The sequence below is a fragment of the Haliotis asinina genome, chromosome 8, assembly GCF_037392515.1.
Source record: "Haliotis asinina isolate JCU_RB_2024 chromosome 8, JCU_Hal_asi_v2, whole genome shotgun sequence".
In the NCBI taxonomy this organism is placed as follows: Eukaryota; Metazoa; Mollusca; class Gastropoda; order Lepetellida; family Haliotidae; genus Haliotis; species Haliotis asinina.
In genome coordinates, this window is record NC_090287.1 from 19,943,612 (window position 1) to 19,965,123 (window position 21,512).

Here is a 21,512-nt window from a genome sequence, read left to right on the forward strand (position 1 = left end):
TCGAACTTTCTTCCTTGGGTTGGTTGAAATGTTCTATACAAGCTTTCAGCATCCTTTCCATATTTGTAAGTTATGGCTACTTTTTGCAACTTAAATTGTTCAGATGTTACTATTATACCCATTTTCCATTGAATCTGAATGTTAACAAACGCACAGCTATGTGAAGTTGCTGTATATCATGGATTAAAAAACAACAGGAAATCAAGAGAAAATAATGTTTTATCAACATTTTATATCAAAAACAATATCTGTAATTTCCATAGCACTCTCCTTGTGTGTGGATTCAAAGAGCTTTGAGACACATGTCACTCTGGAATGAATAGTTGAAGTCAGATACTTCTATCACAAGTGAATATCAGCAGGAACAGGTGAATAAACTACTCCACACAATATAAGACATAAGAAATTCATGCTGATAACAAATAACAAGGTTTTCACATATAGTTTCACAAAACCATTATCAGCAAGTGGTCACATGATATAAGGGAGGGGTTACCAGAATTTATCACAGGCCCTGAAAAGTGACAGGTTTTTGTCTTTGTAAGGAAGGGGTGGTCTCAATTTTTTTCACAGGATGTGGAATTTGTAGCTGTCAAATTCGGCAAGTTGTCAATACCAGCATAACATCTCAGTCCCTTCTGTGGCTAGTACATTTATCATCATTTACAAGCTCTGCAATCCAGCAGCTGGTATTTAAGGATTTTGGCATGAAATGAGCTGTTCGAATATACATGTATGTTTATATAGTAATCAGCACTGTCTAATTTGGGACGTGGTTAGGAGGTGGCTGGATGTGTATTGTCACCAGTCAAATCCTGCGTTGAAATAACAAGGGATTATGAGCGTTCAGAATCACACATTAAGTAAGTACAAGTGTACATGGTTGCCGACAAAGAAACTTGAATGTTCAGTATTTCTACACAAGTACAGGTGGGTGCCAGTTTAGACAGCTTCAACTGTAACTCCAAGCTTTGATTTCACTCTAATGGATTGTTTCCATAGTTCTGGTATAGTGTGTTCTTATGGATTGTCATGAAAATATATTGAGAAGGGAAGCAATGGGATGGAGGGGTTGGTTGCTGTGGGTGATATTGTCCCCAGGCTTATCTCACAGGCCACCCACCCCATGCATAAAAGGACCAGTCCTTCTTCAAGCAAAGTATTAATAGGTAGTGAAAATCCTAACAAGCTCCTGGCTTTGAATAACATATTGCAACATTGCTCACAATTTCCGTGTTCCCTGCAGGCTAAAGGAGGCAGGTCAGTTGGTGCAGATGTATCTAGCAGAGGACAGTGACATGGAGGACAAAGTTGAGGACTATATGAGGTCACACGGAGAGGACAACCTCCTGCAGGTAGTTTTGTGGCAATTTAACATGGAGAATGGGTAGAAGTAGAAATCAACATGCTCTCATGTAGGAATACCTAAATATATACAAGCAAGAAAAGGCCTTGAATTTTAATTTAAGGTCCCTTTGGAAATAATGGAAATGACAAAAATATTAGAAAAGTCTTGACTTGTGCAAAATGACATGTGCATTTATGACAGGGTTAATTAATTATTTGTTGTTAGTTATAATATTTCTTCTAACATTTGACATTTAAACTGCAATTTGGTACAGCTCATATATGCTAGATTTAAATCTGTATTTACTAATACAGATAGACTAATAAGGTAACTGAAAAAGAGTTAAAAATGACAGTTGAAGGCATTGCCAAATACAAGTTTTTCATATCTGCATTCCAAGCAGGTGCTTGTCATAATTTGTTCAGTATTTTAACCAAAGAGTTTTGCTTTCCAGGCTTACATGAAAGTGATGAATATAGAGACAGGCTGAGGGACTCTGGAGCTTTCAACATGAAATGATGGGTTAATATTGTGTAACATAAAAAGACATGCATGTAAATAAACTTATAAATCATGTGGTATAAATTTCTTACACAGCTACACATGTAAATAATATAACAGTACATGCACATGACTTGAACATTGTTTATTGTATCACAGTATGATAACAATTAATACTGGACCCAGTGTATATTAAGTCACGAGTCCGTGCTACATATGTGAATAAAAATGTACAAAAACTTAACATAGTTAACCTTGTTTTCTTCATCACAGTCTCAACTGTGACCCAGTCTTGAGCCCAGATTTTCTTTAAAATATTGTTTTGTTTGAGTCTGTATCATGTGTGTAAGAGTGAAATGGTATGCAACCAATCACAACTCACTTTCACTTCTTAAAGTATATAACCAATCAAACTTGGCAAGACAAGCCATACAGAGGTGCTCAGAATTGGGTAGGAGTTTTTGCATGTATGTTCCCTAATGTTTCGGGCCCTTCACTTTGTATGATTTCCCCCAGTATTTGAGTCGCACTGTGAACAAACCTTCCCAGCTGCAACCGCTATCTTTGTTGACACTGGCAAGGTTGGTTGTAGCGGCGGCTTAGCTGATTGGCTACTGAGAGAATGTGGAGCCAGCAAAGGGAGGTATTTAAATCATCAGGTTGACCTGCAGATGCATCCAGAGTATTGTTGAGATTTATCAGATCATATATTCTGGAGATGTCGAGGATGTGTTGTGTGAAATGTCATCTCTGTAGACTTGATCTTGTGAACCTGTTGTTGAAGGTGACAAAGACTATGAAACATTTGCTCATGTTGGAACACAAGTCTGTCCAAGCAGTTACTGTGATATAGACTAGAGTGGAACATAAATGGTCAGTAATACAGATGACAAACTGACATCTCACTGAAACCCTGATAAATTGGGATTTCTACCTGATTTCCATGACAAAAAAAATCTATGGCAAGAATATACATTTCAAGAATCATGGAATCAGTTATTTTGTGACAATTGTCAAAGTTGAAGGTATTGTTTTATATTGCATCATACTGATGAACAGGAAAACGTATTAAATTGGTCACGAATGTAATATCCTAACCTAATTCTAATTAAGCATTTGATTGGAAATTTGTTCATGTCAAGACCTAAAGGTTCATGATTTGGTTTGGTGTTTTGTTCTGAGACATACTTAAGTCATTGCTCTTGATATATCCAAGAAAAACGAAAGTAGTCCATTAATCACACAACAGGCCTTAAGGGTATGTACGCATATATACCAACAGGCATTGTCCACACTTTGAAAATTTGTTTGAAAAGATTCCAACGTGAAGTGACAAATACCCGAAAGTAAATGATCGGCAATCATGTTATTTTCAGAAACAGTTATCACAATTTCTTTTTCCCATAAAGCCCGTCTCTTTACATATTTAAATATGTATTAATGATTAAACTGTCTAGATTTTAAAGTCAGATGAAGAGGCCCCCTGATGTTATTTCACTTTTCAAAACACATACATGTCACCGAATTCCTTGTTCCAAATTCATATGAGCAGTTTTTGCTTGATATAAACGTGTTTGATGTATGGTTATTTACGTTTTGGGTAGAGGTTAGTAGTATGAAACGAAAAATAGGAAATTTTAGGGTGATGTTTTCTTTACCCCCAATACACTTAAAAATGACTGTTGTACCAGGACAAGTGGATGGTGTTAAATAGTGGAGTATTTGATCATCCTATGAAGTCATATTATCCATGTGAGTCTTTTTACTTTTCAGTTAGCTACACATGTACCATTTATAAACAGGGATAATCTACAACATATTTCATAGTCTCCCTGCTATAAGCGCCCCGCGTTGTGTATAACTTCATATTCTTTTCTAATTCACTGGTGAACCTGGTGAACGAAGCACAAGCATACACGGTCCCTACCGAAATATAAACATATTTGTCTTCTGTTTGTTTTCATGACTGCACATCACATGGAGCCATATATACGATGTATGGTCAGGTGAACAGTACTACAGCTCTGTAGTTAAATACAGAGGTCCAAATCTTGTATCACATCACAACACAAGCTCCGCTCCCCATTCCTTCCGATTCTGATGCTTGGGAATCGTACTTGGGCATTGTGTGAAAATCAGGCTGAGGATTTTAGTTGCTACCCACTAAGCTGACATAATATCACGAGGATGACTTCAGCAGTTGTGTATGTATTGATAGGCGGGTAATATGCAGGTAAATCTATGTACATAAGAGGCTTGCTTGTATCACATCACAACACAAGCTCCGCTCCCCCTTCCTTCCGATTCTGATGCTTGGGAATCGTACTTGGGCATTGTGTGAAAATCAGGCTTAGGATTTTAGTTGCTACCCACTAAGCTGACATAATATCACGAGGATGACTTCAGCAGTTGTGTATGTATTGATAGGCGGGTAATATGCAGGTAAATCTATGTACATAAGAGGCCTGCTTGCATCTTGTATCACATCACAACACAAGCTCCGCTCCCCCTTCCTTCCGATTCTGATGCTTGGGAATCGTACTTGGGCATTGTGTGAAAATCAGGCTTAGGATTTTAGTTGCTACCCACTAAGCTGACATAATATCACGAGGATGACTTCAGCAGTTGTGTATGTATTGATAGGCGGGTAATATGCAGGTAAATCTATGTACATAAGAGGCCTGCTTGCATCTTGTATCACATCACAACACAAGCTCCGCTCCCCCTTCCTTCCGATTCTGAGGCTCGGGAATCGTACTTGGACAGGGTGTCACCAGCAACGCTGTTGGACCTCATGGACCGCCGTCGGATCACTGATGATCCTTGAGGTGATGACAACGAACTGGGTCTGGATGGCAAGCCGCCATTAGAATGTCTGTCATCTCCGTGGAGATCATTAACGCGCTGTCTCAGCAGAGGTGATTTGGGTGCCGACTTGGATCCTGACTGGTCCGAGCTTGTCTGTCTGTGAAAGAAAGAACCTCTCCGCGCGAGATCATCCGGGGATATGTTAATAGAGTTTTTACGATTTACACCATGTAATTGTTCCTCAAGAATACGCCCCTCCGTTACGGAGAAGGCCAGTTTTGTCTCTAGTTGTTTGATCTTCCTCTCACTGGCAATCACCATCCCCTCTGTTTCGGTCAGCTGGAGAAATCAAAGAATAAAGGCATTAATTACATGCGATAAAAAAGGTGGATGCACCTTGCCCAAAAGTGATGAACATTTCCAACGTTTGTTTTGTTCCACTCACGCAACAGACTTTTGCTGCTCGTGCATGTCGGAAATGCAGCCGAAATGAGGATTGGTTGTGTGAAAAGGTCTATTTGTCTTGCCAAATTCTCCGTTAGTAAGTGTTTTTATCCTCTAACATAACAGGCTGTTGCTGCTTGTGCTTGTGGGAAATGCTACCGAAACGGGGATCGGTTGGTAGCAAAATACACGTATTCGCTGATATGCCATTTTCATATTTAGGTATTTAACGACTGCTCGTATTGATACTTCTTGATACGCTGATTGATGCATGATGAAACACTATTACAAATCGATATCTTGATAAAATCTAAATGAGCAAACATTTATCATAATGTCAACAAGTTTCATAAAGATAATGAAGCGTGGTTTCTATCGTTGCTCGGACTCACTAAATGAAATATCCAGTTTCGGAATGTGAGTAAAGATTGTCAGCAGATCAAGACTCAGCCAGGAAAATAACCCACAATGCACAGAAAATGAGGAAGCTGAAGTCACGAAGATCACAGAAGCAGAAACAGCTGGACATGAAGTATTTTGTGCAGCACATGTATAAAGTCGGATTGCAGAGTAATGAGGTTCGAGTGATTACAAAGAGTTGCCCAGTTGATTGTGCGCCATTGTTTTAATGGTGTGGATTGCTGCTCAGGCTGTTGATTACAGGTTTTCACTTGACACGGGTGTTGATAATAACGAGGCCTGTGTATTGGACACAGGTTCTACCTGGTACAGAGTTCACAATAACAAGGTCTGTGTATCAGACACAGGTTTACCTGGTACAGAGTTCCTAATATAACGACGCCTGTGTATTGGACACAGGTTCTACCTGGTACAGAGTTCACAATAACAAGGTCTGTGTATCAGACACAGGTTTACCTGGTACAGAGTTCCTAATATAACGACGCCTGTGTATCGGACACAGGTTCTACCTGGTACAGAGTTCACAATGACAAGGTCTGTGTATCAGACACAGGTTTACCTGGTACAGAGTTCCTAATATAACGACGCCTGTGTATCGGACACAGGTTCTACCTGGTACAGAGTTCACAATGACGAGGCATATGTACACGAGAGAGCAAGATCAGTAGATAACTTTCACGAGTATATGTCATAGGACACTCTTGCTAGTGTTTAATAATTTCTTTATTATCCATTTTATTAATTGTGCAGTAACTCACGATAGGCAAGTGTGACGGCCCTCTTCACTAACGTCACGTTCAATTGTTGATGTCACAGACAAAATAAAGAAGTATCTGAGCTGCTTCCCTTATCTCCGAACCTCTACTTGTAAACCACCGAATCAGGTAATTGCGGATGTCTAGGGATCATATAAGAATATATACAACCATGAACATGCTACACATCCTAGTTAAATACATGTAGATTATATATGTAATTATGAAAAAAACCAACCACTGTTAAAATCAATCAGATGTACCCATACGATGCTTGTGCTCAGTGCACACATTAAGTAAACAGTAAATGACATGTGGTTGCCAAGAATGCGTTACCTGCTGTTGCAACTTGGCAATCAGTATGTCCTTTCCTGCAATATTGGAGGAAGCAGAGGCCAGCTCTGACCTGTACTTCTGGACAGTGGCTTCCAGCAGGTGTTGCTTGTCCATCAGGTTGCGCCGAACAATGTCCCTGCAAGGAATCCACAGACTACCTTTAGCTGGGTCCTACACTTAGCTTTCGTCCTTAAATTATACAGTTGTCTTTAAAGAAGTTGATTTGTTAGTTGGTATATAATTCAAATAAATAGTGTTTATGCCTGCCGCTATAACTTTACAGATATTGACAATATGATCTTGAAATATTACTATCTGAGGATGCTATATAGCTACAAAGACGTTGATGATTCTCTACATGTATTCTACATGTACTTAAATATGTTACACTACATAGGAGGCGTTCTACTGAGACTTCAAAAAGATAAGAGAATTAGAGTCCAAGTCGCTACATGGCATGCACTATATTAGTTTACCAAAAATTATGTTATTTTAACATCTGTTAAGTTACTCTTTATTCCATTTATTGGAAAGCAGTGAAATGTTTCGTGTAGCATGGCAACACTAAAAGAGGATGGGAAGTGAGGGGACACACCAATTGATGAAGAAATACAAGCTTACCAATCTTCTTCATCTCTCAGTCGAGGACTCAGTGCGCTGCTATGAATTTTAAGTGGAAAACCATAAGTGTGTTTGGGGGAGAATTAGTAATATTGTCAACAGCAAAAAGTAATAGTTTAAAAGACCAAAAATCAAATACTTAAACTTAAATGGAAAACAAAAATCATGTTAGTCCGTCTTGTGATGGAAGTTAAAAAACAAACATTCTTACTGATCACAAGTTTAATATCGTCATAATATTTGACACTTACCAGTTTTTTCTTGCCTTCTCGGAGTTGTTCTCCGTTCCCCCGTTGGCAGCCACCTCTTGTTGCATCTGTTCTTTGGACTCCACTAGATCCTGGCGCAAAGACTGCAGCTCCTGAAGCAACAGACCCATCATTAGTACATTACACATGGCCAGGGTGGACCAGCTGTTACGTCTGTTAGAAGTGTCCACATCTTTGATGTGGATTCGACCTTGAGTATGTGTGTAGGTTTGCTGCTGCCACAATCATCAGGGGTTCCACCAGTGACAATAGTCTAAAACATGCAAAACTGGAGGCTTCCTTCCTATGTTAACCTGACATACAGCGATATAACAGAGTTCAACGCTGACTAAAATCCAGTTATGTCACTTGATGAAAGATTGTGAGTAAATGTTATCACGTGGCGGTCTACCCGTGAAGATCCGTGCTAGAATTGATCTTCAGTATCCCATCTTAATGTAAGGGGAGACGGGTGGTCCGGCTCGCTGATCTGGTTGACACATGTCATCGTATCCCAGTTGCGCAGATCGATACTCATGCTGTTGATCACTGGATCGTCTGGTCCAGACTCGATAATTTTCAAACCGCCGCCATATAACTGGAATATTGCTGAGTACGGTTTACAATTAAATTCACTCACTCATAGTAGTCTGTATATATAAGTCCGAGCCAGACAAAATGGCTGACATAATGATACGAAATATATTGTACTGTGGTACAGCCCCGGCTTCTATTCGTCGGCTCTGAGGATAAGCTTTTGGTACATTGTATTACTTACGATATTTCTCATTATAAACTAACTGAGCATGTCAAGTATAAATGCGGATTTGATTAAACGCATATAGCAGCATTGACATTCACAAATTTCAATTTACTCATTTTAGTTTTAACGCCTACCTCATCAAGTACAATGAGATGTTTTTGCCGCCGATCGCAAATTGCTTGCCTTTGATTGAGCAGTGACTCAACCTCCTGGATCTGAAACAATTCGATACATAATAACAACATCGATCGTGTTTGTGGATGCCTCTTGTTTCATGTTGCCCTTAAGCTGAATAAACGTTGCGTATCTGTTTTAAATGAATTCTCTGACATCTAAAAGCAACGATTTCATATCATTTATTTCATCTGAACCAAATGTCACTTACAACGTATACACTGACTGCTTTTCGCGTTGAGGGAACCAAAAAAGCCCTTTGTAAAATATACACTTCGAGTAAATTAATCCTTCAACGGGCAATTGACCCCTAGTCTATTTCTCCTTCAGAGACGCGCAATTCCGTAAACTTAGGGTTAATGTTTTCGCTGATTGTTTTTATAGGAGTTGAGAATACTAATTTCTTCCAATTCAGAGATTCAGCATACACATCTGCTGTTTACCTTCTGCGATATTGAGAAAATCTAACATTTCGCACAAAGACTTCAGTGTTTTCTGTTCATCATTACTTGAAAGGAAAATAAATATCAGTGACATGCCCAAGTGACTGCAAGTACGTTCTCAAAAAACCCTATCAAATTATACTTCTGTCAGCACATATGTTAAGTTTAGACGTTTAGGTTTCTTCGAAGAAAGAAACGACTAAATTCAGTCGTCATCACAAGACAAGGTGAGAGCGTCAAAAATATAATTCAGTCAGATTGTTGTTTCCCCAGTCTCAGTCCCGGCGTGTATGCATGTGTGCACCTGTATGTTTGTGCGCTCGTGAATGTGTGTGCGCTCGTGAGTGTGTGTGCACGCGTGTGTGATCTGCACATACCTCCTTCTCATATTCCTCCAACTCCTTATGTTTCTTGGACAACTCGTCCTCTTTGTTGAGCAGCTCCATCTCCTGGTCCAGGATCTTCTGCTTCTGCTGGAAGAACTCCATGCTGCTCTCCATCTCCTTCATCTCCTCCTTCAGCTCATCCCGCAGGTTGGCCTCCTCGCTCACCACACTCAGGCGTCGGCTGAACAGATACCTCAGGATTACTACACTGTACAGGAACACCTCATTCACTAAATACCCACGATCTACAGATCATCCCGCATGTTGGCCTCCTCGCTCACCACACTCAGGTGTCGGCTGAACAGATACCTCAGGATTACTACACTGGAGAGGAACACCTCATTCACTAAATGCCCACGGTCTACAGATCATCCCGCATGTTGGCCTCCTTGCTCACCACACTCAGGCGTCGGCTGAACAGATACATCAGGATTACTACACTGTACAGGAACACCTCATTCACTAAATGCCCACGGTCTACAGATCATCACGCATATTGGCCTCCTCACTCACCACAGTGAGACGTATTCGCCGGAGTACCATGTCCACTCAAGACAAGGTGCTCGAAATTCAACACCAAAACTTCATGTTAAACATTGGACCAGTCCGTCCGGAAAATATGGTATTACCTTCAGTTGAGCTTATTCATTCAAGTCAAAGGCCACAGGTCCATTGATGGGGTACATTAATTGCACATAGACCTTTTGTTATACATAAATATATAAACGATAAATAAATTTCACAAGGTACCTAAGTAATTCACATTGTATGATAATACCATCATGGATGTAACGATGGGTACAGTTTGAATGCTAGAAATATATGCTTACTTAAATTTAACAATGTTTGAGGAAGTGATAAGATTAACAAGTGCTGCAACAGAAGTATGTTCATGGTATGCAGGGTGAATGCTTTGCATGCAATTAAGAAATGGAATTCATTTTCAACTACATCTATTCCGTTGCGGATGCAGTGTGTACATAATCTGCTTTCTTCATCTATTCCGATCCTTCGTCCAAGCTAAATCCTTAAGTTGTGGCATCTGCATCTAATTCCTCATAGAGCTTTACGGTATAATCTTAAGTTGATAAGAAGTAGATATTGTTCGACCAATGGTATTACACAGCAAGGCTATAATCGCGTGTGTGTGTGTGTGTGTGTGTGTGTGTGTGTGTGTGTGTGTGTGTGTGTGTGTGTGTGTGTGTGTGTGTGTGTGTGTGTGTGTGTGTGTGTGTGTGTGTGTGTGTGTGTGTGTGTGTGTGTGTGTGTGTGTGTGTGTGTGTGTGTGTGTTCACTTCTGACAGAATCTGTCGCTAGATTGCCTATTCTGGACCCGACTTAAAAGCAATATACTAGTCAAGATTTTGACTCTCCCGAATTATTCCTGATAAAAATCGTTGGCATAATATTCTGAAATACCAAAGAGCTAGGGTGGGAGGAAAAAGATGTGAACAAGCTGATACACGTCAAAGGATCAGGTAGATGAAAGAGCTAGGAAACTATTTTTACTGCTTTAAGTCCAGACCCGACAGCTTACTGTTGATCCCACATGATACTGAAATGTTCTACACAAACATTCATCTCCTGGTAATGTCATATGTCTGGGTGAGGAGAGTCAATTCACACTTATCACCACTCGTGGTGACGTCGGTACCAGAACTCGGAGACAATCGTTCGCGATTACAGTATTTGGGATGTGATGGTAGTGGACGGAAACAGTTCTAAGCATGTCACTGTTTATGTCGTTATCTTTTAATATACCCGAAACAAAAAGACTGTAATTTTAACTTTACTTCGTCGCGTCTCTGTATTTATATTTTCCATGACGTCATCGCCGCATCTTTGGCGTTGTTGATAACGTTTTCAAATTTAGTTCCAATTCTTTATACCTTTAATATCTTTATATTCTAATTGAATAACTTCCATTGTTGTCATTCCTTGCTGTTTCTTTGATATGCAGATTCATAATCATTTAGCTCAAGGTGGAATATTTTGAAATGTACCCAGATTCTTATATCTGTGTCATAGATATCTTTCTGAAGTTTCAGTTTCATCAGTTCCGCTTTTAAGTGATGGGGGATTAGACGCCATGTTATTATCCGGTAGATAATGGAACGTAGAAACCCGGCGAGCTTCCACTTTACTTAGGTATTCCCTGCATGTAATAGAAGCTTAGACTGGCATTTGGTCCCATATCTACAAAATGAGCCCAAAGCAAACCTTATTTTGGGGAGCTGAGACTGAGCAGGACTTATGTCGTATTTACTTTCCTGGGTGTTGGAGTCAGACTAACTGGATATGTCCCAGGTAGGCCAGGTTCGGTGACTTGACTGACTGAGTGTTATCATACCTCAATGTTGTGGATCATGTGGTGCATGTCAAAACATCAGGAATCTGTTGATCGCGTAGTGAAAAAAGCATTCACTCTCTTGCAAGTTGTCATACCAAGTTCTAAAGCCATTTCTTGCACACCCACAGAGATATTTAACCAACAGACTGATTAGATTTTTTATTTGGTTTCGCAGCCCAAAGTTCTATCTAGTAACTATTTATAAAATAATATGCAACAAATTGCCTTTGATTGAACTTAGCGTTGCCTCATTATTCTCCATGTTTGTATTTCTGAATTGCATGCTCAATTATCAGACAAGTCATTAGACTGAATGAAACGGGAATAACAAACCTAAATCTGCATGGCCGTAATAGACAACTATTATTAGGCTTTGTTCTACAGAAACATTCATCACAGATCTACAAAATAATCCCCAGAATATTATTGCCGTATGCTGTCACCAGGACACTCCATAGAGACACATCAAAGTGTGCTTTACCAGATTAATATTTGACACTGCTAGCGCTGTAGACACTTCACGCTACTGTACAATAAAACACCAGCCATACCTTTCTCATTGAACGTCTCTAGAATTAATATTCACCTTTTCACTTCAGATCAGTTTATTGGGTATTAACAAACCTCGTTAATACTAAGCAGCACTGCCTCATTAAAACGTATGAATATCAAAACAAAGTTATCGTCTCAAGGCATGCAGAGAAAACTTTTAATAATGACGCCACGAAGTGTAGTATTGGATACCTCATCCCACAACTACGTGTGCTATAAAACACGATATCCAACACATGCTGACATTTGGCACCATTACTGGATGCAGGGAGACGTCGATTATTGGAAGAAGGTCCGCATTAACAATGAGGTCACGGGACGATTACGAGGATAATTCCTGAAACAGGAATAACCTGTTACGAAGATAACCTGAAACAGAACTGAAGACCGCAAAGAGACTTTGACTGGAAAAGTATATTTACAACATACAGGAAAGGGCTGCAAGACACAAAACTGATAGATTTTCAATATAGATTTCTACAAGGTGTTATTTATACAAAACAGAATTCCTTAAAATGAAAAAAGGTTGATACCAGTCTATGTTGTTTCTGTAATGGTCTAAATGAGAGTGTTTGTCTTGTATACTGGGAATGTCAGGAGACACAAACGTTTTCAAAAAACACCACAAAGCTTGTTTAACGAGTTATGCCCTCATTCATTGCTAATATCAATTTTGGTTTGGTTTTGGTACTCTGTATCAAAATATATTACCAAATCACATCACCACTGCAGCAAAAAGACACATTTACATATGCTGTATTAAGAATACGCATCCAAACATAGCTTTATTTACTAAAAAATCTGAGAAATATTCTTTGCGGATAATCATTCATGCAAAACATGATAAAATAGAACATTTCAATCATGAATGGTGCCTTCTCTTCCAAATACTTTGATGAATTAAAAATTCAGCCATATTTACCTGATATCACCTTTCCCTTTTAATGACTAATTAATGTCTATAAACCTGATACTGACATATTACCTGTACATCACCTATCTGTAGGTACCATGATTTTGTATGTGTGCAAAGAAATATTAGCAACAACAACATACTTTTTAAATTACAAGAGACTGTTGGAATACGTCTTATCCATGCACTCACGTAAATATGAGGAGGAAAATTAATAATAGAGTAACAGCTTCAACACGTTTCTGAATTACTACAGATCATTAGATGTATGCTGTTTGCTTATCGCAACATGACAAATGATAACGCTTTAAAGGGTGCTGTCGATGAAGTTCAAATCGACAACGTCGTCACAGTCATCAAGTTGTTACAGCAAAATGGATGAAGAAGTTGTTTGGGGTGACACGGACTATCGACGATGTCCACGTCGATAAGATAGTCAATAACGTCATCGATTTGTGGCAACAAGACAGACGAAGACGTTCTTTAGTGTACCACAGACTGTCGATAAAGTTCATTTCGACAACTTCACCAATGACAGTATTGTGATGTCTGAGCAAAACAAATACAGTTGCAAGGAAAGCAAAACACAACCAGTCCCATGTTCGTAAGAGGCAGCTGTGAGTGTTTATGAATCACTAAAAACAATGATGACTCGAGATATTCACGAAACGAGAGGTGATTCTAACAGACCGTGTCCTAATGGCACATATCCCAAACACACGCCAAAGCAAGTCAGTTAATTGTTCACTTGAGAAGACACGAGAAGTCAAACATTAGTTGCCACATGCCAAGCTGTAGTTACCGTGTGCATATATACTGAACAGCAAAATAAACGCATTTTCTCATAAAATAGGTGTTCATGTTTATATCTTCTATTAAAAAACCTGACAAAAAGCCAGAGTTTTGCATTACATTTGCTGTTCAGTATACAAACGTGTTATTACCTTGTGCACATATAATGCTATACGACGGCAAGCCATAGTTAACAGAGTTACGTTTCTTGTATGAAAACATGATGACTCAGCCGGTAAAGGATGGCACAGAGAGTGCAAGATCACTAACGCCGTATGACCCGGTACATAGCCTTACACACAACTGCTGCCATTGCCCATAATCATGCGCATTTTATCCGATCTCCCTAACATAATGCCAAACAATGGGGTTTATGATCATGTCATAACATGAGATCCTAACAATTCGCAAGTCTGAACAAACGCATGAAAGCAGGCCGTTACTGGAACCGTTGAAGTTACACTTGACAGATTCTTTCATTATCAGCGTGTGACAGACATCGATTTTCCGTTAAAGCAGCACCAAACGAATGCATCCCACTTCTATGGATGTGCGTCAACACTTTCATCAAACTCTAAACATTCAGGTACATTTAAGTATGATCACGTGATGATAATTAACAGCTGTTATTAAGAAGTGATGCTTACGAGTCGGGCAGCAGTTATGAAACAGTGTGGGCGATGCTATTCTAGCTACACTTCTGATTGTTACTTTTTGTGATTGTTTAACGCTGCCTTCACAATAAACCAGCAGTTCTTTAAATAACACGGCTGGACCAGCCAAACCATTGACTGACGTCATGAGCATTCATAAATGCAATATTGGGATACGATGATATGCATCAACCATGTCAGCGGGTCTGACCACCCGATCCAGTTAGTTGCCTCAAGCATTGGTAGCAGAAGACCAATTCCTACCCGGATTTTCACGAGTCAGAACCTGTTACTAATCAAAGCAGGCCCGGGTGGCCTCATGGTTGATACCATGAGTGACGATATACCCCGACAGGGTACGATGACACGCGGTGTTTACTCTGGACGTTCTGTACAAATGCTCCGGGCCACTGTACAAATATACACAACAACACAGACTGACCTGAAACCATTTCGTTGCACCAAGCCATTTATCTCCTTCTCACATGCATGTCTGTGATCGTCCACACACTGTTTCTGAGCTTTAATCTGAAAAAAGAAAACCAACAATACACCAGTATCTCATATAACCTTGCAAAAACCATTCATTTTTTCATAAATATGAGAGCGCACAACGAAGTAGATACACTGCTTGGCAAAAGAAAGTATACACTTGTGTTTTGATGGTGGCTAAGATTAAACAAACTGGAAATGGTTATTCCACACGGAGTCGTTGTGTATTGAACATAAAGTTTGCAATGTTTCCGGTCAAGTTACCTTTCGATATCCTTTTCAAGTAGATACTTTTATTTGTACATAATTCATTTGCAGTTGAGAACCAAACCAAACTTATAACTCTACTCGCGTTTACCCATCGCACCCAATAACACTTTCAAAATCTAGACACAAAATCGTGTTATGGGTTTATGCTCCATTTTACAGGTACATGTCCTATCATTGATTATTTATTGACAACCATGGATATTCTCGCTGTCACACATATCGGTTTTGGGTTCAATAATTTGCCGTATCATACCTAACTCTGCTGCAAGTAGTGTGTCGTACATATATACATATGCACCGGTTATTGACTTCAGCTAATGCAATATGTTTGTATAGCTGGAAACGGTGTCCGTCATTCATTTCCGTCAGGAATATTTCAGTTGTGTTTGGATCTGTCCTTAGGTACAAGAGCTAGTCTGAGGAGTATTGGCTCTGACTTTGTGGTTATGTAGGTCATGCTAGCCATTATTCATCATCATCATCATCATCATCATCATCATCATCATCATCAACAACAACAACAGCATCATCATCGTCATCAACAACAACAACAACAGCAACAGCAGCATCATTTCAGCACTGGTGTAGGCCATCGACCCAAACTGCCTGAGTCACCATCATAAAGTTTTTGCCTTAAACATCAACACTAATGTTTCCTGTTTTAATTGCAGCGCATCTAGACTGACCCTAAACCGACCTGTTTTGCCCAATACATGTCAGGCAGTAAAACAACAAATACAACCTGTTGACAACTTTGGCATAATGCTACCGAAAACCGGACCACTACCTTCCACCTCAGACACCCTCTATCCACAGGAGTGAGTGGGTTGGGTTTTACGCTTTTAGCAATATTCCAGCAATATCACGAAGTTGCACATAAAAATCGGCTTCAAACATTGCACCCATGAGGGGAATCAAACCAGGGTTTTCGGCGTGACGCATGAACGCTTTAACCACCAGACTACCCCACGGCCCCACTATAGGTGATTGATAATGATTCCTAAATCAAGCAAGTGCAATCAGTCTAACGATTTTGCCCCTGGTCATTCTACTCTATGAAATCCATAGTCGGTTGATTAATCCTCAATGCATATTCACAGTGATTGCCAATAAATTACCGATTTAAACGACCATACTTCACCCTGATTAAAACAATATATCTATAAACATATCTAGAGTCTATTCAGTCTGTGTATCGGTAGATGTGCCTGTAACATTCGAGGCATTAATTTTATAAATACACATACATGTATTTACTTTGATAACTCTTTTTATTGATTTGTCGTTGATCGATTACACAGAAAGCAATATAGAACGACGAATTAGAGACGCCTCGAGATTACCCAACAAAGAGTAACACTATTCATAGTGCTTTGGTTTCCCAAAGGGCTTTGAGCTCGCCACGGTAAACAAGAGCGGGTTGCTATGACATGTGACCGTCTGTTGGATGCAGGTGCTTGTGGCGATAATAGATACTGGTGTGGTGCCCTTTATGTATTAGTTACGACTCATTAAAGCGTCAATAATCAATGAGATTGTTGATGTCACCTTGTGTATTTCAAACTTCAGATAATGTAGTAAAACGTGCATACATGTAGGTCGTTGCCGATGGGGGAAACATTCAAACTTTATACAAAGATACAGTCAGGTTGTTCGACTCTGATGTATACACGTTAACGCATGTCAACATCGATATGACAAACAGTTAGCCAATGTTGAAACACAGACCACGCTGAGAAAGAGAGAGAGAGAGGGGGGGGGGGGGGGAGAGAGAGAAGAAGAAGAATCTGATATAAAGCCAATGGGTCCGGCTTTGTGTCAGATGGATGGATGGTCCTTAAATTGTGGTACAACAACCCCGTCTAGTAATTTTGTCAGAACTTCACAAGGTCAAGTTTATACCTATACAGTCAGTCTGACACAAAAGCGGACAGATGAATTGCAAACAAAGTCAGAAACTAATAAACATATAATACTCAGTGAAACGCTGATCATGATAAAAACATCAGACCAACTCTATGAATTACTACAGAATTTTGTCCTAAGAATTATTTCAAAAAATGTCTAACAAATGTTTATCATTAAAATATTGACGCAGTTTACTATTTATTACAAACGAAGAGGGCAAAGAGAGGGACAGCAAGGTGGGTACTCCTCCCTGGTAACAAATAGTGAACTGTATCAATATTTTAATGATAGGTTGTTAAACAACGCTTTTAGGGTTTCACTCAGTATCCCACTCCACTGACCTGTTTGAGACACAGCTCCCGGAACTCCTCCACTTCTCTTCTCAGTCTCACCATCTCCTCCCGGAACATCCGCCGACATTCCGTCACAGCCTGTTCGTCCGTCACCGACTGCAACATGCAATACACATGTTACCTCAGCTGAACTCTTGATCATATAGACAGTAAACCAATAATATACCCACGGGAAAAGAACATTTTATTATACTTCTTTCCCACAGTATCCGAGTTACTATAAAGGGAACAACGAGGAAAGTTTTAAGGATATACAACTTCTTTAATATCAGTATGAGCGACGTTTCGGCGTAACAACTGGCACTTCCTTGATAACGGTGCCGAAATTTTAGTTTTAAAGGAGTTGTCTATCAATGGAACTTCTATATGCCACTGAAAGAAGTTGCTATAAAGGGAGACAATGCCCAACGTATTTTGCATAATGCGGTCAACGTTAAGACGTTGTTTTAGTGTCGAACTAAAGGGTTTGGTTTGTATCATGTAAAACTGATACGATGTCTGGGCTTCTTCGCGTATGCATACACTGTTAAATCCAAATGAGAAGACCACTGAACTGGCTGACAGACTTCTTTCTAATCCATTTGCGCATGTCTTAGTAGTACTCTTCATTATCAACTTAGACCTATTTGTCTCAGGTCATGAGTGCACATAGGTTGTAGTTTGTGAAGAAAGTAAAGAACATTGAGTAATGTCGATTACTCAGGGTGCTACTGGAAGGGGGCATTAATTACTTGGTTTTTAACAAAAGACATAAAACGCTCATGTTAATTTTGTTCATTCATTATAAGGATAACAAATCTTTAAAGAATTGCATACTTACCGAACACAAGGGGCATATTCGAGTGTTGATTACTTTCAAATGAAAATCCGTCTTCTTTACATTTATACAAGAATTTTCAAATAACACTGTCGTCAATGAATAATTTTAAAGGTGCAAATTGCTTTACTCAGCCGTTGTTCATACGAATAATGTGAACTAATACAACATTGTAAAAATGTCATTCTCTAAATCGCAAAGGGAAATAACATTTATAATAACCTCATCGTAATAACGATCGCAGATTTCAATGTTTCAGAACATGTGTATCAAACTATTTCAACAGGATAATATCGGATGTTATATGACATATATATATTTTATATATATAATTTATCGGAAAATGCAGCATAACGAATTTACATACATCACGGTGAAAACTGCTAATGTTAATTCTTTTAACACTCCTGTTTTGTAATTTGGCTACAAAAAGAAAACCGAAAACATAGGACCTTGTCTCAAACCCACATTCTAATCAATGAACCTCCACACCTTCAAAGGGGATGGTGTGTAAGATCGATATACTGGCCGCTAAACGTTTAACACTTAACCTTTCTCAACACCACCTGTGCGTTTCTTCACAATAAACACAGGCTTTACATCAAAGACGAAAGTTGTTTTACGACGAAAGATTTAACTTTGAATGATGCCATATGATTGAAACAGGTGATGGTTTGCTGAAGAGATCCTTATCCTCAGCCCGCTGTTTGATCGCAGAATTAAACACAAAGGCAAAGGCTTACGTCATAATACTCATGTTATATGCATGATAACATACTGATTTTCAAAACAGGCCTCTTTTGTATATCAATTATATATTTAAAAAATAACACGAGTCTTACCTGGGACATTGTATACCTCAATTTATCCCAGAACCCTGTCCTCACAATCTTCTGTTCTGTAGTCTTGCATTCATTGTCTATGAGGGTTTTGGAAGCTTTCAGTTCGTTTTTCACTACTTCAACCTTGGCTTTATAATCATCCGCTGACACTTGAGGTTCGGCGTCACTGACAGCAGATGAATCTGACGTATCTATAGATTTACCATTCTCGTCATCGCAGCCATTGCTGGTGGACGCTTTGCTGTCGGTGGTTACCACGGTGTTATCCGCAGAGACACGGTCAGCAGGAACAACGTCCTTAATCTCACCCACTTCAGCATTTTCTGGTGGTGTTTCAGTGTCTTTGTGTCTCTTTTTCTTCTTTGTCGACTTCCCTTTGCCCTAGAAATGAATGTAAGATCTTTAGTGAATAAAGTGGGTTCAGCATTGATATGAACAGTACAGAACAGAAGAGTTTTTGTTTGAGGAATACCCACAAAGTATTGACATTAACCACCAAAATCAAACCAGCCAGCATTGACGGATCATGAGTCATTGATGGGTCGAATCTGGGATTTGAAACCGTGAACAGTGTTGTAATGAGATGAAAAGATAACGATAGTACACATGATGAAACTCACGATCTGACACAGCCACCCCACTCTTCTATGAGTTGACCAGAAATGTATAAACGTTATCGAAACGTTACTAAACAGTCGCTAAACATTGCAAACCTGTCCTAACACCTGTATCAATACATTGCCTTTTCTTGGTTGCTTCATTCAGTGTATATTCTTTTATCGTTCAGTCTATCTGCTGATTTCTCTTATAGTACATATAATAATGTGCCTAAACAGTCAGAGCTCGACACAATGATGGGTCAAAGTAACATCTCGCGGAGACCGGGAATCAAGTTAAGAAAAGTGCAGTCCACATATAGGTACGAGAAACAGAGTAATTGTCCGGTACGTTTTGGATTCAAATACTAGTACTCAAGTTAACTTCTGAATCGCAATTTTAAAAAAAAACGCCAGATAGATACGCCGCATACTAATGGCAATGTGTCTTGACCTTTAAACAGTGCCACGTTCTTAGTGAGATAAACTAATAATCATGTAGAAAAAAAGTGGACATCAATTTGGATTCATCACTTCACTCTTGTTATACCTACTTACTGGTCGAAAAGGTTAAATTGAACAACTCCTTAAGGAGAGTCTTTAATACTAAAGAGTGAAGCGTCATGAGATTTATAGACAACAACTCGTGCTTTCCTTAGATGGTGAACTTACCTTGATCACAATGGCTTCGTACCTGTCAAAACTATAGCGTCTATTTAATGGAATCATAAATATACATATGAATCCGACTAATTCTGTTATGGGCATTTTGAAGTTGGTATGTGGTTTTCATCATCTGTGTTCATTACACAGCACATTTCGATGTGCCTTTTCATTCACCGATGAAAGCGATCAATGCAGGTCTAATCTAATCCGCCCTTGTGTTGTGTGTCTTTGAGGAGCAACATCATCATTAGTTACATTATCATAAAATAAAAGTTAAACAGTAGCGACTGATTGATATTAAAATAATCCACATACCTTAAACAGACCAGAGGCTCGTAAAACGAAAACGCTAGCTGACATTGATAACAAGCACTGACTGTTCGGTACCATGCAAGACGCATACTAACACCCACACAACTCCCGTGTTTGTGTATACATGTCGGTAGGCATAGAAGAGTTCGCTACTGCCATGTAAGACGATTCACACTGTGCACAGGATCAATGGACATCATCAACTGGAACATTTATATACGCTTCACTTGTCTTGCCTGTGAAAGCCTTCAGTTATAATGTAATAAGTCAGATGGTTGTGTCCTGCAGCCAACTTTAGGCGATACACAATAGGTTCATATATCCATAGGAGGGAATGTCATATTGGTTTCTTGTGTAGAGAAAGATTGGATCAGATGTTGAGAGATGGCGGTGCCAAATTGTTCAAATTATCGAATGAGGTGATGTCAGTTTCCTTCCTGGGTTGAAGGAAGCTGATGGCAAATTGGGTTATTTGTTGACAGGAGATGAAGAGGGAGGGAGGGAGAGAGAGAGAGGGAGAGAGAGAGAGTGCGAGAAATAGAGAGAGAAAGAGAGAGAGAGAAAGAGAGAGAGAAAGAGAGAGAGCTACTATAGCTACTAATGTGTACTTTCCCCCTTTTTGTACCTCTGATAAGTGCAAAGGGTCTGGCTTTGCGTCATATGTGTGGTCATTAAAATGTGATACAACAACCCTGTCCAGTAATTTTGTCGGAGCGACACAAGGTCAAGTCTACTGTCATGCGAGAGGA

General features: G+C 39.4%; 2 protein-coding genes across 2 annotated transcripts in view; one reads left to right on the plus strand and one right to left on the minus strand.

The window, feature by feature from the left end:
• LOC137295070 (kinetochore-associated protein 1-like) overlaps window positions 1-2,093 on the plus strand; it is a 73,882-nt gene extending 71,789 nt beyond the window's left edge. The window contains exons 61-62 of the mRNA XM_067826341.1: window positions 1,247-1,355; window positions 1,803-2,093. Coding sequence (XP_067682442.1) covers window positions 1,247-1,355; window positions 1,803-1,838 — 145 coding nt within the window. The 3' untranslated portion in view covers window positions 1,839-2,093. The remainder of the gene's footprint in view (window positions 1-1,246; window positions 1,356-1,802) is intronic.
• A 2,405-nt stretch (window positions 2,094-4,498) lies between these two features.
• LOC137295076 (golgin subfamily A member 6-like protein 22) lies at window positions 4,499-20,811 on the minus strand. The gene is made up of 10 exons (XM_067826355.1): window positions 20,767-20,811; window positions 19,190-19,570; window positions 17,519-17,626; window positions 14,950-15,035; window positions 9,239-9,428; window positions 8,379-8,459; window positions 7,485-7,594; window positions 7,234-7,272; window positions 6,613-6,748; window positions 4,499-4,996 (listed from the first exon to the last, which is right to left on the minus strand). Exons 1-10 carry the CDS (start codon window positions 20,809-20,811, stop codon window positions 4,547-4,549), a joined length of 1,626 nt encoding a protein of 541 aa, XP_067682456.1. The 3' UTR covers window positions 4,499-4,546.
• Between the last annotated feature and the right edge of the window lie 701 nt (window positions 20,812-21,512).